This window comes from Periplaneta americana, chromosome 7 (genome assembly GCF_040183065.1).
Source record: "Periplaneta americana isolate PAMFEO1 chromosome 7, P.americana_PAMFEO1_priV1, whole genome shotgun sequence".
Classification (NCBI taxonomy): Eukaryota; Metazoa; Arthropoda; class Insecta; order Blattodea; family Blattidae; genus Periplaneta; species Periplaneta americana.
Genome location: NC_091123.1, coordinates 82,658,221 through 82,677,890, shown reverse-complemented (window position 1 = coordinate 82,677,890; position 19,670 = coordinate 82,658,221). Strand labels below are relative to the sequence as shown.

At 35.5% G+C, this 19,670-nt stretch overlaps 1 protein-coding gene across 1 annotated transcript in view; it reads left to right on the top strand.

Moving 5' to 3' along the window:
• The first annotated feature begins 1,181 nt into the window (after positions 1–1,181).
• Positions 1,182–19,670, top strand: part of alc (5'-AMP-activated protein kinase subunit beta-1) — a 45,037-nt gene continuing 26,548 nt past the window's right edge. The window contains exons 1-4 of the mRNA XM_069830945.1: positions 1,182–1,316; positions 1,499–1,860; positions 14,844–14,937; positions 15,016–15,133. Of these exons, the coding sequence (XP_069687046.1) occupies positions 1,520–1,860; positions 14,844–14,937; positions 15,016–15,133 (553 nt within the window). The 5' untranslated portion in view covers positions 1,182–1,316; positions 1,499–1,519. The remainder of the gene's footprint in view (positions 1,317–1,498; positions 1,861–14,843; positions 14,938–15,015; positions 15,134–19,670) is intronic.

The window sequence follows — 19,670 nt, the reverse complement described above, 5'->3', positions numbered from 1 at the left end:
CTGCTGGGGACAGGGCCTGTACACGTTGCAAATGATAAGGATACAATTGATACTCTTTCAACAGTCTCCAGACAGTCGTATGAGGAACAATGACTTGCAACGCTACCCTTCGTGTGCTGATAGAAGGAGTCATGTTCACAGCCTCCAGAATCTCCTCCTGTACTTCTGGAGTTATAGATCTTGGTCGTCCCCTTCCCAAACCAGGAGAGTTAAATTTTCCATACTCGCACAGACGGTAATGGAGGCGTACAAATGTCTTGCGATCTGGACATTGTCGCTGTGGGTACCTCTCCTGGTACAAACGACGAGCCAGCGCAGCATTGCCGTCCGCCTTACCGTACATGAAGTGTACAGTATCTCTGCCAGCTCTTGATTTGAATACATGTCGCACAGTCTAACGCCTACACAACACTGAATGTAACCTTCGCCTCGGAATGAACTGTCAGAGTGCCCTCTTAATGTCTCCTTTGACGGCAACAACCTGCGGAAAGAAAAACGTTCCGGTGAATTTCAATGTTGTGAAGGCCATAATTCGGAAATGAAGCATTTCCGGACACATGTTGTAATGAACTATTTTGATTGTCTACATGTGGGAAATACATACCTGAAATTATGCCCCGTATTTTTTAAACAGCCTGTATAGTAGACTGTGGTTAGTGCCTACTTTCATTCTATATGTTATGATGTAATAGATAGTTTTGCAACGTGTAGGGACTGGGAAAACAATTTAATAAAATCAAGCGAATCATACTCGTTCATTTTATAGGCAATCTTGCGGGTCGCATTTAAAAGAAATTAGGAATATTAATATTTTCTTCAGTATATTTGCTAGGCTTCTTGTCATACGTACATGACAATTTTGCTTAGGTTATTCCTTCTAGGAATTGCTCAAGTGTTTTGAATTTAGCGTACATAAGGTCTTTATTTTAGATTAAGTTACTAGCACATATTTGACGAAATACTAGGTTTTTCCACTTCAGTTTAACTGATTTATGCAAACGAAATTTCGACAGCTGGCGATTGCAATTTAACTTATCGCCACGCCCACTTTGTTTTGGGCGCTTAAGTTAATGGCGGATGGTCGTTCAATTTTCTTCAAACCTGGCGGCGCAATGGCCACTCAATATCTCTCTCTTTCTAACTCGTTGGTGGCATTGTGCTCAATTTAAGAAGTACTCCTTAGATGGCAGCATTTGTGCTTGAGGAACTACTGCCATCTATGTACTGTATTGAACGGTATGAACTATTTGGTACAACCAAAGAATCTGAAAGAAAGCAGATGAACGGAAAATAAATACCTAAATGTTTTAAAGAATGTAAGTAAATTATTACCATGTTTTAATTAAAAATTATCTATACGTATTTTTTTCTAAAAGTGAGATACGAAATTAAGTGAAGACATACTCACTTTCTTTGTTAATATAATGTAATGGTAATCTCTACTATCTGATTAACATAGGTTATATTGTATTCTTAAAGTATATTTATTGTCATACAGCATTACATCTGTCCATATACCATGGGAAATGCAGGCAGTAGTACACGAGACAGGCATAAGTCAGGAGACACAGTAGCACCATCTTCGCCAGGAAAGGATGGCCAAGCATTTGTATTTGATAAAAAACCAAATACAAAACTAGTTTTTCAATCTTCTCATGAAGAAGAAGAACCGTACTATTCCAAGGAACATCCTTCAGAGGACTACTCTGGAGTCACACGCCAGCGATCTGCTACTGTTTCTGAGGGTACGAAAGTGAATGATAAGGTCTTGCCCACTGTTTTCAAATGGGAAGGAGGTGGAAAGCAAGTTTTCATAAGTGGAACCTTCTCTAACTGGAAGACTCTTCCAATGGTGAAAAGGTAATAATTCATTGCTAGTAGGCTATGTAGATGGTTATTGTTAAGTATGTATATGTGCAATTCTAATTCATGACAGATAGGAGATCTGCCAAAAAATGTTTTTTTTTTTTCAATAGTCCTCAACCTCTGGCATTAAATATCTTCTGTTCTGTCAAGGCTACATAATGTTAAAATTCATTCACGCAATGCGTTAAATTTATAGCTCTTAACTGATTTATTTTTTTTTTAATTGTATCTTAATTTAGGGAACAGTATGATGTAAACTCGTTCATATTATTATCGTTGTAACTTCGACATGTAATTCTATCAAAGGCAGAAACTAATGGTAAAATGGATGACTAATTCTTCTGCTTTTTCCTTCATGTGTCAGATCATGTCTATCTTTTCAACTGTCACTCTGATTGTTAGGCCAACATTGCCAATCCTGAGGCTCGACTGAATTGCACAATTGGTTCCAAATTATCGTACTTTTGATCTGAAGATAGTACACTACATACAAACTAGGCCTATTTTTTTTATTTTACCTAAACTCCCTCCACAGTGTTTTATTTAAACATTTTTTTTAATTCTCACAAGAAAATAATTGTTAAAAATTAAATATCAGCACATAAAAGTATTTTTTAACACTTTGTCATCTCCTTACCTTGGGAGGATCCTCAAAAGGATTAACCACAGCAGAAACAGAAGAGCCAGAACCTACATCTAGCCCTTTTACAGTTTGTTTCATCAGAGCAAAACCATGCTTTAAATTAAGGAATTGTTTATCATAATTTTCTACAATTTTGTTTCCGTCCTGTATATTTAAGTAGGTACCGAATGTATGTTTTTTGGGAGTAGGACCACTATCACTATCTTCTGATTCCATGGTCACTATTTCACGTCAGAACCTATCACAATGACACCTGATTTCTTACTGCCCGTGCACTACCACGAAACACGATTGACACAGGAATGTACTGTAACAGGCTGTTTCTTGTTCGTTTGTAGGACAAAATAGGCCCATATATTGAATATGTTTATTTGCTTTCTCTGTTGTGGGGTTCTCAAAACATTATATCCAACTTATTAATTATTAAATGCTTAAGTGGCAACAGTAATTATGTTTAGACTATTGAGAGAACTGGAGAGATCATTTCTCTGAGATACTTGGAAATAAACAAAGAAATGTTTGTCAGCATCATTTTTTAATAGCCATAAGTAATGGTCACTACGTGATTTCTTGTCGCTGTAATAATGTTTGCCAAAATCAAGCTATCATGTCGCCTGGACCTGGAGACAATGTTTGTAGAAATATGTTTTGCGACAGTCGACTGTACAGTACTTGTAACGCAGAAGTGCTACAGGCAGAAACTACTAAAATGTATAAGTGAAATATACCCGTAATACTGTAGAAATGTATATATATACAATTTCAAATGTCATAAATTGTAATAAATGTTTAAAATCCTCTCTTTTTCACATGTTTTACTCTGTTTGTCGACAGGATCGTACATTTTGCGTACTATCCGCAGTTTGGATCGTACGATTGTGCATGATAACAAATTGTCGCATTTGTACGATCCAGATCGTACGGTTGGCAACACTGGGTATGGACACTTCACATTGGTACCTTCGATGTAGCATGACTGATTTCAATGACCTTCAAACCAGCTTGAGCGTGAGATTCTGCTTTTTCCCTAGAGTTGGCGCTGATATCACACCAGCTAATAGTCGACACGGTGGAAATATAACAGATACAATTAATATATCTGGGTTCATTAAGTACTCAAGTAAAATAAATTGGACTGATTAAATAATAAATCCATCATTATCTGTAATGTCTAGACTCTAGAGTTCCTTTATAATGAGAATTAAGACGTTGGCCCCATCAACAATTAAAATATGTACAGTATGTAATGATTTGATAGCACTGAAAATGGAAAAACAAAACTCCTACGAGAAGTAAAACCATGTGCCTATATATTGTATACAAATATTCAAGGAATTTGATACATAATTTTTTATGTATTACATTATTTTATAATATAATTTATTATACATAAAAATTATTATTACAGTTAGTTTATCACTGAGAAATAAGGAAAAGCTGTTAACTTGAATTTATTGGAAGCAAAACCATTACTGGATTATGCAACAATATAGGTGATGTTTGGATCCTGTCTCTACTCTTATAGTCAAGCGTGTGCTTGATTACACTAACCTCTAGCGTTTGAAAGTGGAACTAAACACTGACATAGTGCATTAGCACAGAAAAACAGAACAGGAAAATTTGCTCAGTGTCCATTCTATATAATCCCTATTTGTTGATTAGGCCTACTAGCATAGTGCTCAGATGGTAGCAAGTTAGACTCGAGATTTGAGGCTATGCTCAGTCATGGGTTCGAATACCTCTTCTGCTGATTAGGCCTAACTGGTTGAGGTTTTTTTTTTCGAGGTTTTCCCAGTTGTGACTAAAGTATCAGATGATCCCATGCCAAATCTGAGGACTTGTCGTGCCAAATATAATCTCACTTCCGCTTACAGGCAGAATAACTTTTCAGGTTGTGGTGCGTTCGGAACAGAGACTCTCTAGGCTGCTTTTACCATTGAGTTGATAGCCTATTCTAGACATTTTCTAGGATTGTGCTTGTTTTCTTTCTTCCATTTATTTCGTTATTTTTGTACCTTTTATATATTTGTAAATTGGTTTAACTTTACGTTTATTTAATCTTTATATAGGTCTACTCTCTTACAGTAAATTACAGTATTCGAGACATATAATCACTATTAAATTGACTACCTACTAACTTGAAGCAGTATGACAGTATGTATTGGGTTGATGCAAAAGTTCATAATGTTTTTGCGCTGTGACAATTTTTTATTTGAGATGAATAGAAAATAGAATTTTTTTTAATTGGTTATTTTACGACGCTTTATCAACTGCTGTGGTTATCTAGTGTCTGAATGGGATGAAGGTAATAATACCAGCAAATCCAGGGTCCAGCACCGAAAGTTACCCAGCATTTATTCTTAATGAGTTGAGGAAAACCGCGGAAAACTTATCCCAATCAGGATTTGAACCTGGGCCCACTCGTTTCATGGTCAGGCTTGCTAACCGTCATTCCACAGCGGTGGACAACTAAAATTAATCAGTAATATATTATTCTCCTACATTATCTATGACTGGGATAGCTTTTCAATTCTACGTTTGAAGATATCTGCTGGTTTGGAGTTAAATAAGTCGTCAAACCAAGTTTGTAAAGCATCTTCGTCAAAGGAGTTCCTCGAAGATTGTTGGATAGAGAACAAAAAAGGTGAAAATCTGAAGGTGCAAGATCGGGAGAACATGGTTGTGGAATCACTCCCAACCAAGTTCCTCGGTGCTGGTTTCCTCGTTAGCAGATGCTGGCGTGCATTATCGTGTTGCAGCAGTCTTCCTGGTCGTTTTTCTTCATTTGCTGTTGTAAGGCATCTGAGTTGTTGGCAGTAAAATATGTCAGCAGTTATGGTTAAATTCCTGGGAAACAATTTGTAGCACATGATATCTTCTTTATCCCATCAGACACATAACATCTTCTTCTTTGGATGGACACTAACTTTTGTACAGATTGTTGAGTATTGAAGCAACAGAACTATTTTTTTGCAGTGCTTTCTCTGATGGTATTCTCTCTGTTCACGCACAAATGTTTCGAGCTGCCTTTGCTCCTCTATTAAACTTAAACAGAAGAATATGTGAGAAGTGTTTTTTTCTCTTGGCACTCCATCTTCTTCAGCCCACAAATACCACAAACTTTCTTCAAATTCGCAATTTACAAGCACAATACTCCAAATAACAAATGACAAAAGATGAACAGTCTTTTAACAATGCAGTGTTGTGATGACAAACAAAAATGCTACAAACTTAACCATTAACCTAATTTGTATGTAATCCGACAATATTACATATATTATGTGTGTGTGTCTAATGTCTACCCACTTCACTTTGCGTGATTCAGGTTCCGCATACTGCGGATAGATGGCAGGACTATGACCCATTTTCAAGTTGCATACCTCTTTGGCAGACCACATTATGCATGATGTGTATCTGTGATGAGTGTATGTGTAAGTGTTCATGTAAGTGTACTGTAGGGAATGGGTGAGGATAATGATGATGAGGAAGGGAAAAGGGGAAACTCAGTGCCGGCATATAGCCTACTCTTGTCGAATAGCACCATGGGGGCCGACAGGCTTAACATCTCTATCCGACGGACAAATCACTATCTACAGTGACATTATGCCTTCTCTTTATATGCACTGCAGAGAATTTGGGATTTAAAAATTAGCATTTCAGTAATGAAGTGTGTTTAGTGTTATCATCTGGCGTCTTTTTACTGTTTTTCGGCAACAATTTCTTTTAACTTTTCTATTCCTTAAATAAGGATTTCAGCATCCTCTAGCTACAAAAATAAAAATTTCTCTATTGAAAATGACTCTCGTGACTTTTGAACTACTGTTTGGCGATGTCCCATCCACTTCCATAGACTTGGTCATTCACTCATATGAAGCCAGTTGATAGAGTCATTGTGCAGGGTGCACCATAAAGGCTACTCTACGCTACACCTGAAATCAGATGAGTTGTTGATGGAGATTTATTGGGATACCACAGGGGAACCGAAACTTCCAGAGAAAACACTTGTGTTACCTGTTGCACTGACTTGTCCAACAAAAGCCATAAATTGGGAGTATGCCAAGGATCAGACCCTTGGTTCATAGGATTATGAGTCCAGCCAGCACTTAGCCACTGGAACGCCACTGAATAACGATTTTTTTTCTTTATAAATTATTTTCTTAAGCATATTATGCATTTTGAAGTTCTCACAAACAAAATCAAGACGAGATTAATTTATAAAAAGAGCACTGCCCAAAATCATTGAGCATAACTAAGAAAAGCAGCTACTGCTGTCTTCATACTCATGACTAGAGCCCGGATGTTTAGGCATTTATTTTGGTAAAAATAGGCATGCATATAGGCACTAAAAATAGTAAAAATAGGCAGTGAAATAGGCATTTATTATTCATGGAAACAGACAAAAAATAGACAAATACTTAATAAACTATCCCATATGGTACTCACTTTCCTTGGTTACAACAAGATGTTTTTTAAGTTGTCAACTGTCAGAGAGAACGTTTTTCATGGTGGAAAAAGATCTTTTTAATTCTACTGAAGTGATTGGAGCAAACTTAAAACAACTTATTTCAGAAGGCCTGTCTCTACTTTCTTTCAGAGATCAGGAAAAACCGACTGTGTATTGTCTCAAAAAGAGGGGTGTGAAAAGGGATTAGAGACTTCAAAGTAAGCGTGACTTGTGCGTGCAAGCGACATCAGTAAGGGACCTGAGACTTGCTTTTAATACTTCCCTCATCCCCTTTCTTTCGCTGGTAAACCCCGAAGTGACCTGAGCACTGAGGGTTATACTGTTAAACATCTTTGTTAAGTGACATAAAAGGTGGAATCGGTAGGGGAGAAAAGTTTACAACTTCTTGAAAACATGTGTATTGCTGGAGAATAAGATTCTCAGCAAATATTTGTGTGAGGTGAATATATATTTTTAATTTGTACAACCTTTTTTTTATATAATTTATGTGCGGTTTATTTTAAATGCATTAAAAATGTAGAAAATGTACAATAATGACGTAAAAAGCTAAACAAGGCATTTAACTTTAAAATAGGCAATGGGAGCTAAAATAGGCAAAAAAGCAAAATAAAAATTGGGCCTATCATCCTCAAATGTGTGGAAACGTGTTTATCTCTAATAGGTCTTTCATACATACACTCAGTTAAAAAGACATTTTGCCTAACGTCTGGGCTCTACTCATGACAGTTCATGCCAGTTGCATCACATGACCTTAAAATTGTCCAGGGTTAATTTTAAAAAAAATTGACATGCGCAAAATTAAAATTAAAATTAAAATTGAAGCTTATTACTAAAAAAAATTACGTCACGTTTATTTGAATAAAAACTCAGCTCGCCTATTCCTCTGTTCAGTGAACTCCTGGATAACCTTGTTGTTAGAATCTTCAATGGTGGAAGAGTAAGTTTCTTCCCTATATGGAAAGCACTGATATCTGTCTTGACCCGTACTGTTCTTAAACATGTTTCCATTCTCTTTAGGGTACTAAAACTCCTTTCACATTCAGCTGTTATAACTGGAGAAGTGGAAACTACATTTAATAGTTTTACTGTTTCTGAAAAGTGTCCTTTAAATTATTGTCTCTATTGATGGAATTTATTTACTTAAATTCTTCACTGTTATATAAAGAATGCGAAATTCAGTCTTTAGGTTTTAGTCTTCTACAAAAGGATAGTACTGCATAAATCTTCGTAGAATTATGAATTGAAATCAATTAAGTAGGGTCCACTAAGCTGAAGCACTCTAAATGTTCAGCAGTACTGTACCAGATCTTTCTTAGGCTTGGTTGGTGTTGTCTTAGTGTCCTCAATGTGCATAGGAGTAAGCTCTTTCCTGATGTCAGCAATAGCACTACAAAACTTCTGAAGATGCCCTGTTATGGAGATCACTGTTGTTTGTAAAATATGTTAATCAGTAGCATTATTGGGTTGAAAATTTTCAGGAGAAAAAAGGAATTCTTCATCTTTACTAGTAGCTCATTAATGCCTTCAATTCCCTTACTGGTAGTGATTTGCAGACCTGCGATTTGGTCGCTGTGATAAGTTTGTCACTGGTTCCGACTGTGACTATAGTTCCAAAATCACAGCTCCGAGAAATCGTTATCTCAGACCGATATGTGATTCATAGGTATGGTGACTGATGTATGTAAGTTATGTCGAAAGCCCCAGAGTCCAGACAACTGCAAGTCAGAAGACTTAAAGGGATCTAATTAACTATCATCCCTCTCTATAGGTTAATGAGGGCAACTCTTTGATACTGAAGCACTCACTATCAGCTATATTCTTTCATGAATGACTCACCTTTTTAAACATACTTGGGACACATCGCAGATAACACAGGCCAGAGTATGGTTTGTTTTTACTATACTCGCTAATCACTATTGTTTATACAAGACATGGCAGCAGTATATCAATTTTATTCAGTTTGCAGAAGAGAGTTGAACATAAACAACTGCTGGCTCAAGATAGGAAACATTGAAACGTTTTGATTAAATATATTGCTAATTTATATATGGGTAGTTCATATTGCTAACGACCATTGATTTAGAAGAATTTAACACTCATTACTGAGTTCTATAAAATCTCAAACAATCGGATGTTATGTGTAAGAAAAACCGAACACATCACTGGTCACCAATTAGACGTAATGGTTTGAGTCTCAAAACAAAGATTTGTGTTGGGTACATTATGAGCTGTACTATGCCTTTTGAGTGTAATATTTGGAGCCATTCCAGTTTTGTTCCGATATGAATTTTCCTTGCAAAGAACAGTTATATTCTTTAATTCAGTAAAATGATCACGAATTGAAGACTTGAAGAACCCAGACAAGCTTGGTCTTATAGCAACAAGAAACTTGTACATTAAGACTGCTGATATTACCGTTGAAAAGTGGCATGTATTGCCTGCCATCATCTTTAATGAATGACTCCGTGAATGCCAGAATGTTACAACATTTGCAATCGCCAAGAACCATCCAAACACAATAATCACACTTTGAGAAAATCACTATTATCTATAACAGCGATTTTTCCGGACCTGTCAGTTCGTAGCTGTGACAGCAAAACGTTGTCACACCGCACCTCTACTTATTAGCAATGAATCCCGCCCACAATAATTTTATATTGTTTCAAAACTTTCTATAAATGCTTGTTTGTTTGCATAAACAGAGTTTACTGTCTTGCTCTAAAAATTCCATCTAGTTTGACTAGAAAAAAAAAAAACAGAGAATGCTGACAGATTTTCAAACAAATCTTATTGATGTGATATTAGAACACACTTGTTGCATTGTAATATCAAGTTGGTGTGCATATAAATGTACATAGTGAGAAAAAGGGTAAATATCTTGAATAATTTCTGAACTCCATTTTGTGAATCCCATATATCAGAAGAATCATCATAAACTTGGGACACTAACTTGTTTTTCAGGTTATATGGTTCTAATGATTGTAGAACACAGAGTGAAATCCCTATAGCAGATCTATCATTTAATTGCACAAAGCTGTGAAAATGCTCTACTACTTTTGAACTCTGCACAAACTGGAGAACAATGACTAGCTGTGTCTTATTAAAGATATCTGTGGTCTCATCAGCCTGTACCGATACAAACATGGCATTATTAATGTCCACTGAAGAGCCTTTCTATACACATTGCAGATATGTTTATTCAAGCAACTATCTATTTCTTACTTACCAATCTAAGAACATTCCTGTGTTTAGTGAGTCTTCAGATTGCTCACGGCCTCGATGAAGAGCAATTTAATGACAACAAAATTTCAAACACTCGATTATTCTACCTAAATTTTGTCTGTTTTTGCGAATGAGTTCATTGTGATGAGCAACTGCAATCTTATCTCTTTCACCTATCTGTAATGGTACATCCACTTTGCCATACAAATTAAATTTGCGTGAGCTTCCAATGTGAGAAGAGCTTAAATCTTTCCAAAAGGTGTTTCATGTCACTCATGCCATTAATAGTTCAAGAAACATCACCGCCGAACAACAAACAAAACAAGTAGTGATTTCTTATTTTGACTAGCTTTAAGCCACGGGTTTCATGACAAACTTAATTTCGAAAAAAAATTATTTAGAATATATAAATGACGTTTCGTATCTCCTGGGGTTTAAAATACGATTGTGTAAGTGTAAGAAACAATTAAATGGAAAACGTATTTATCGAAAATAAATTAACATGGAAAGTATAGGAATTTTGCCAGGACCTCAGAAAAAAACGAAGTGTGGAAAACTTACAAGTGCGAACTGTATAAAAGAAATTTTATTGTATTGTTAACTACTGTATGTATCTGATCACATGAATATTGATTAAATGGCATGTAGGCCTACTGTCTGTCTCTGACGAGATTGTCTCTGCAGGATGAAGTTTCTTTCTTCTCTGTGCAGAGGAATGGTGTTTTGTTGTATTTTTATTGCTCGATTGCAGGTGGATTCTTGAATTACTATTGTCTGCCAATGACGTAGTTCTGACAGAGAGGATGTAGCAATCGTTTCACTTACGTAGTATAAATACATGCTGAACTCATATTAGTTTGAGGCAGGTGCATGTTTTCTATATGTTTGTATAGTACTGTGATTACTACTATAATGTCTACATTCCTTCCAGAGATAAAATCTTCTCCGAGTACGACAATAGACAGTTTTATTTACTTTTAATTTAACTTTATTCTGTGTTAGCCAGTGTTGTAATTTTGTTGGCATTGCATTAATTTTTATTTGCACGTTTTCTTCCTTAATGTCATTCAGTATTATGGTTGTGTTGTCTGCAAGTAAAACAGATTTTCTTTTAGTTATATTTAAACGAAGATCATTTATAGGCCTAAGGAATAAGATTGGATCAAGAATTGAAACTAGAGTTACATTGTGAGGCATAGCAATGGAGTTTGATTTTACTGAACCACTTAGTTCCTTTAGCCCATCTCCTCAGTGGCAGGTACTTCACTGTTCGTCTTTCACTCATATGAAGCCAGTTAAAACCTGTTTCCTGTTGCTTAGGTACAATGTGAACCAGTTCCCCTGTACAGTAATTTCCAGATTAGAATTTCGTGATTAACTATGTCAAATGTTTTGCTAAGGTCCAGAGAAATCCAGATGTTTTGTTTATTGTCTTTAGCATTGAGGATCGATTCTGTAAAATATGTTAAAGTATTATTGATTCCTTCAGCTTTTCTAAAATCAAACTGTGAATTTGACAGTGTGTCATTCTAGGAATGAGATGTCTGTTGTACATAAGCTTTTCAAGGACTTTCGAGATCCAGGATAATAGAGATGTAGGCCTATGGTTCTCAATGTTTGATGTCCCTTCTTAAAAACTGGGCAACCTTTTGCTACTGTGAAGATCTCAGGAAATTTCTTTGTAACTAAGGATAGATTACAGATGTCTGCTAATGGCAGTGCTAGAAGTTACAGTGCTACAAGTTTGTATTACTGCATTTGGAATTTCGTCAATTCCAGATGCCAAACTATATTTTAGGTTTTTTTATTATTTTGTGAATTTCTTCTCTGACTACTGGTTTAAAAAAATTGTGTTTTTGTTTCCTGTACGTTGATAAGTTGTGTATTTCCTGAAGTTTGTATAACATTTGCAAAATAATTATTAAATACTTCAGCTAATTTATATGGACTATTAATTAAATTACCATTGTTTTTCTTTTTTTTGGAGGAGGGCCAGTAGGTAAGCACCACAGCCTTAGGCTTATTGTGCAATCTCCTTATAGTGGGATGATTTTGAAGTCCTTAGGACTGCGCTTCAGGCATGTAATTCACTGCTTGGTACCATCTTATCAATTCAACTGGCCACTAAACGTAGTACTTCTTAATACAAAATAGTCATAGTTAGGGTGACCAGACGTCCTCTTCTGTCCGGACATGTCCTCCTTTTTAGACTTTTGTCCGGAGTTCAGGTGGATTTAAAAAAAAAATCAAGAAATGTCCTCCTTTTCGTAACTTGCATGCCTGATATTTTGAAACTATCTGAATTGATACGTTTTTCAAGTAATTTGTCTGTAAGTGGCAGCAGCTTCAATGGAATATCCTCTTTGTCAACGATCATAACTCTCTTTGCTCCTACTTGTTATATTGGTCGTTGTTTCATAATATGTAGGTAACTGTAAAATAATTTTTATATTATTAAGTTATATCATAAGTATGCTGTAATAAAAGAGATATTGACATCATTTTAAGTATATAATATAGATCTAAGCCTAAATCTAAATAGATATTTTTTGTCATATTTAATATTATGTGTAGTTCTCTTGACTTTCATATTGTAACACTGTAAAATCAACAACATCATCATCATCATCATCATCATCATCATCATTATTAAATCAACAAATTCAGTACAATCCAACTCCTAAGATCCTAGGATTAATTTTTGATGAAAAACTTTTATGGAAAACACATTTAACCAATGTTGCTTCGCAGTGTCTACCACGATTAAATCTCTTGAAGATCATAGCTAATAGGAAATGGGGATCAGATATCACGACAATGCGTCTGTTTTATAATGCTTATATACGATCAAAATTGACCTATGGATGTGAAATATGGGGAGGAGCATCAGCAACTCATCTACAAAAAATTTCTGTTCTTCAAAACTCAGCCTTAAGATTATGCCTAGGAGTACCAAAAACCACGTCAACTGTTGCCCTAGAAATTGAATGTAATATTTAACCACTCAGACACTATGTATTACAAAAGGATCTAAAAATACATTTAAAATTGCAAGCTTCATCCAGATCTCAGATGTTCTTCAAACTGTCAGATGATATCCTGTGTAATTTCTATAAAATAAAAAAAAGAAGAAATACCAATCTATATCACAGACACACTCATTGCTAAAACTCCAGTTGTGAACGAAATTCCTCCATGGAAATGGGTGATTCCAGAACATAGCATACAAATTCCAGGAAATCATTCCAAAAATGACCCTCCATATATTCTTAAGTTAGATTCCATGGAACTATTCTGCAGTACATATAAGGATCACCATCAAATTTATATAGATGAATCTCTAAATCCTAATAATGGGACATCAGGAGCAGGGTATTATATTCCAAAATATCAAGAAAGTTATTTCATACCATGTTCATCCTCCTCCAGTCTTGACACTGAATTGCTAACTATTGATGCTGCTCTTCAATGTGTTACTCAAATTTCTAAAAAATCTATTTGCATACTTACAAACTCCAAGGGCGCTATATTTAATATAATTAAATATGTACCAAACCTATATGCACATAGAATTATTCCAATTCAGAAACAACTAAGTAAACTGAAAGAACTCCAAAAGGAAATAACATTTCAATGGATACCTAATCATTGTGGTATACCTGGAAACGAGAAAGTCGATAATATTGCAAAACAGGCAACATATTTGCAACCAAGACCTCTTCCAGTGATATCTCTATCCAATGCTTTTGCTTCAACAATTGGCTCTCTTCTGACAAAGAAAAAATTTTACAGTCTGTACAAAGGAAACCAAATGACCTGGAAATGTACAAAAACTTGCCCGACATGTTCAAACATTTTTAACAAGAGTCAGAACAGGTCACATTGTCACACAATTGTACCTGCACCAATTTCACATTTCTGATAATCCTACTTGTCTGTGGTGTAATAATCATGATGAAGATCTGGAACACATTCTTCTATACTGTCCATCCATAAACCACAAAAGAAGTAAATTAAAATCATTAGTACCAGTTGCAGAAGACACAGCCCTGCAGTATATATTGACTACACTCCACCTCTGGCTACTAGTAACATGCATCTATAATGAACATTGATCAAAATACCCCTCATTTCTCATAAAAAACAACAACTGAATAGACTATAGTGGACTTTATGTTGTGAGCAAACAGCTGGATACATTAAGAAGATTGATTGATTGATCATTATCATTATTATTATTATTATTATTATTATTATTATTATTATTATTATTATTATTATTATTATTATTATCATCATCATTAAGTTTTATCATAATTATTTTGTAATAAAATAGATATTAACATACTTTTAAGTATGATATAAGCCTAAACCTGTCCTTTAAATATTGCGTGATAAAATAGATATTGACGTAATTTAAAGTATAATATAGGCCTAAGCCTAATCTAAATACATATTTTCTGTTCTCTTTTTTCGAACAATGTCCTCCTTTTTTAAGCTTTGTGTCCTCTTTTTTATCGATGTGAATCAGGTCACCCTAGTCATAGTGATACTCTATTTGTCAAAGGATTCTGAGTTCGTAAATAATTATTAAACACTTGCTGAATACATTTTCATTTACAATTTTTTTTCTTTTTCATATTCCAGTCATGGTGATTTTGTAACAATCATAGATCTTCCAGAAGGAGAGCATCAGTACAAATTTTATGTAGATGGTGAATGGAAGCATGATCCAGGAGTGGTATGTACACACAATACTAAATTTAATGTAAAGATATAGATTTTATTTCTTGCATTAATTTGATTTTTTTGCTTGCAGCGTATTATTGATAATGGAATGGGTTCCAAGAACAACCTGGTATCTGTTAAAAAGTCTGACTTCGAAGTGTTTCAAGCTCTTGCAATGGACAGTGAAAGCATGGGCAGTAATCAACAACGTAAGTTATGCTATCATTTATTTTTTTACAATTTTTTAGGGACTGGATTCAGCCTTTATTAGCGTTTTTATTTTCTCATCCCCGGTATAGACAAAGTAATATAATGCAAAATTCAATTTCGAAATGTTGACATAAATACACGTGTTCAGTATCCTTATAATGAATGAGTGGTGCTTAGCACACTGTTTGCAGTCGATCTACGTAGATTTTATTGTCACAGTCATGTTGTTTTTGTTGCCATCATTGTTATCATCAGGGCCATATTTAATGGTGGCAAACTGGACCCTTACCAAGGGTGACAGGTTTCCGGGGATGGAAAATTTCTGGAATCTCGTACAAAAACTATAGTGAAATGGAATGTCTCTCTTGTATAGAGTATAAATTTTATTGTCGTTTGTCAATGACAAAGCAAGAAGGAAGCCTTTATGTGATCTAAATTAGTGTTCTGGGTTTTGAAGAAACACATTTATACTCTCATGTAAATTTAAGGAGGTTAGAATAGCAGCGAAGTAAATAATGTTTTCAGAAGAAATTGAGGCTTTCTTGGAACAAGAACTTAACTACAAAATCTTGAATCTGAATTACAGAGCATCAAACATTTCAGATCAGGGACAAAAGCTTTGCGCAGAATAACATTCAAATGTTTCTAGATGTTGCTGTGTTTCTTGTAGGTAAGTAATATTTTGTCAGGAAGGAGATGTGTTATTAAGAATTAATATATGCTGGGAGCAGAAAAACGACGTAACATACGCTAAGTTGTTATTCCAGGGAATGTCTCAGTTGTGTCTCAACAGAGGACAGGTACACCATAATAAAACCAGGGTTGTAATCGGTGTTCATACAAAATGAATTAAGGTGCAACAATAAAATCTGTCTAATAAAAAAATGAAGACAACAGTGTACACATGAAATTACATTCAACTCATTTTTGTGAAAAGTTACTTCTCCGCTGTCATTCTGACCACTTCATTATGTAATCATTTCTGTATATAATTTCAGTTATGCAAAAAACTGCATTATTTTAGGCAAGTGCAAGAAGTCAAAATTAAAATAAATCCAGTCTATCTCTTATTTGGAGGAGGTACGACAATTTTTTTTTGTTCAGGGATGTAAGGATCACTAAATATGGCCCTGGTTATCAGATTGTCATTGCTGTTGTTATAAACACGAAATGTTTTATAATACTGTAATAAATTAATTTTGATATTTTCACGGAAATACATTTATTTTCTGCACCAAATAGGCCTATATCTAGAAGGTGTTTTTATATGTAGTTGCCACCCCCAAGTGGCAGTTGAATTTCATATTCAAATATTTATTTATTTTGAATTCTGTTCTCCACGTTTCTTTATTTAGTCACCTATATATCGTCTTAAGGACCTTAATCAGTTGACATGGGGCATTAAGATCGGTCTGTAAAAAGGCAAAAACATTCATTTGATATTACAAGCTTCGCAGCACTACAAAACGAAACAACTCTTGTTCTCTATCGATTTGTGAAACCTTAGTCAGAACTACTGGTTGAGCCAAGAAATTCATAGATATTACAGAGAAGAAGTACACATCACAGAACAAATTAACATCACTGCATTCAGTCAGAGGCCAACAGAAAGAAACTGTCATATTCTGTACTCCCTGATCTTATTATACATGTCTGTGCTGAGACTGACAGTGAAGTCACAGCTTGATTAGCTTTTCAAGGGTTGGGTCCAGGAGGGATCCATGCACTTAGACTTACATTATGTGCCTGCTATATGTTAATAATTTTATTTAATTTGCAAGAAAAACTGCTAAGGGATAAATAATTCTGTATCAGTTTCTCTAATACATAAACAAAGTTACAGGTGGTTCGTATATAAACGGGACTGACTTGTTTTAGAAAATACTATACTACAAACACCTGTTTTACATATTATCCTTCAAAGTAGTCCCCATGGGCTTCTATATATTTTTTACAGCGTTTTCGCAACTGTTTTATTCCCTTTTCCCAAAAGTCTTTCGGTTGGGTGCGTACCCATTCACGAACATGTAAGATCACTGTGTTGTTATCCTCAAACCCACTCCCTCCATGCTGATTGTAAGTCTCCCAAACAAATAATAGTAATATACGTTACAAGAGCGGTATGTTGACGTTTTCATGGTCGAGGAAAAGATTGAAAAAGCGAAACGTAGTTGAGCTTTTTTAATTTCCGAGAACATGAAAACAAACATACCGCTCGTGTATCGTACATTATTTTGTGCGAAGATCGTTTATTACATACCTGAAAGACGAATTTCTAATTAGTTGCAATGAAATCTCCATGTTGGTTTCTGTTTAATGATGGTAACTTCGGAAAACCAAAATATCTTTCTTCAACATTGTTGCTATAAAATGTTTTCTGTGTTTACTATACTCCAGCAGGCCGTGATATACGTCTGTCTTTTTTTTCCCCCAGTCTATAAATGCGAACTTAAAACAAATGGTAAGGTTATGTAATGATTTATTTTTTCATTTTAATATTTTAACAATATTATTTATATAACATATTGCAGTAATAACATCGGCATCTGAAATCTTGTTGATTTTTTCACGGCTTCCTTAATGTTGCTTGTATCAGGAATGCAATAAGTTTCGTGGAGTAGTAGACTTTACTTAATATTTGCAAATATTTAAAAACAATAATTAACATTGCAATTTAGGTGAAATTGCAGTGGTAAGTTTCCAATTTATAATTATTACTATGTTAAACGTCTCTAAAAATAATATGTTAAAAGCCTAAAGCAGTAAAATGAATGTCGCGCTTAAGCAGTAAGAAGAGGGAAATTATTATGTGTGTTACGTTGGGAATACTGAATGTGGTATTTCACACTTACCGCGTATTGGTTCTGTGCGGAAAACAAGCAAATACGCACGATCTCGCACAAAAATCATTTGGGGTGATATCTGGACTGTAGGGTGGATGGGGCAGGAGGTCCCACTATAATTTCCTGATAGTTTCCATGGTTTTTCTGGCAGTGTGAGTTCTCGCATTGTCTTGAAGGAAGGAAATCCGATTTCCTCTTGCTTTCCTCTTGGACTGGATCTTATTCTTCACTTTTCCCGACAAAATGTTGGAATAATATTCTGCATTGATGGTCTTGCGTTCCTGAAGGATATTAAGATGGATAACTCCTTTCCAATCCCAGAAGAATGTTGCCATTACTTTTCCAGCCGAGATTGTCCTTTGTTTCTTGAGTTTTGGAGAACCGCTATGTCGCCACTCTTTCATTGACTTTTGAGATTGAGGACTGAAATAGTGGACCCAGGTTTCATCAGTGGTGACTATGGACTTAAGAAATTGTTCTCCTTCTGCTTCAAATTGTCCCAGGAGTTGACTGGCCATTGACATGTGTACCATTTTGTTTTCATTGATAAGTGTGCGTGGGACACAATGGGCATTCACTTTCCTGTAGTGCAAATGTTTTTGTATGATAGTTTGTACACTACCAACACTTATACTTAATATTGAAGCAAGTTCTTTCACACTAATGTGCCGGTTCTATATAAGCACATTAGCATGGTCAATGTTGGTTGGGGTGATTGATGTTTGCGGTCAAGGAGTATGCGACATGTTCTCCGCTCTTTCTCTCTCTCTCTCTCTCTCTCTCTTCCCTGTCTGAAGGTTTTACACCATTCAAACATTCGGGTTCTGGAGAGACATGCTTCTCCAAACTGTTTTTTGAGTCTCTGGAGAATTTCCAATGATTGGACCCCTTCCCCGTAAGAAACTTGGTAATAATGCATTGTCCCACGCTAACCGGCACTTTCTGTTCACTCATCCCTCTAGCAGAGCTCAGACAAGACTGAACAAGCTCATAACTACCTGAGAGGGAGGGGAGGGGAGCAATGTCTCCCTTCGAAGGTCAGTAACGTGTTGGATGGGGTTTTATGTTTATAAAAAAATCAGTCCTGTTTATATTGTAAATTTTTTAAACAAAACAACAATGTAACTTTATTATCTCAACAATAATTCCTTTCGACAATTCACCTTAAACGCTCTCGTCAACAATAGGATTTTCACTCAACACAGTATTCGTTATAGCACTCCACTGACAATTTACTTAGACTATTACGAACAACAATGAACTGTTAATTTTAACTAATATTTACAAATAACTATTTACAAATCAGAACTGTCAGTTCTCAGTTCACAGTTCTTCTAGCTCAGTCACTCGAGTTCACAGTATCTCGAACCACAGACCTTCAGAGACAGTCCACTGTACTCGAACTCAGATCTCTCCAACTGCGGTCCACTGCACTCGAACTCAGGTCCCTCCAACTGCGGTCCACTGCACTCGAACTCAGGCCTTCGGATGCTGACACAGTTGCGGACGCACACTCAAGTCGAACTCCGGTACACAAGACTGGCTGGCTTGCTCTGTTCACTGGCTTACTCACTGAACTAATCAACTGAAACTGCTCAAGTTCACTCGCGTTTCTTCTTTTATAGCTAAACTATCGTTGCGAGAAAGTACGAGTTCTGGATAGTTCGCGATATTTCAACGCGTGTGTCCATTC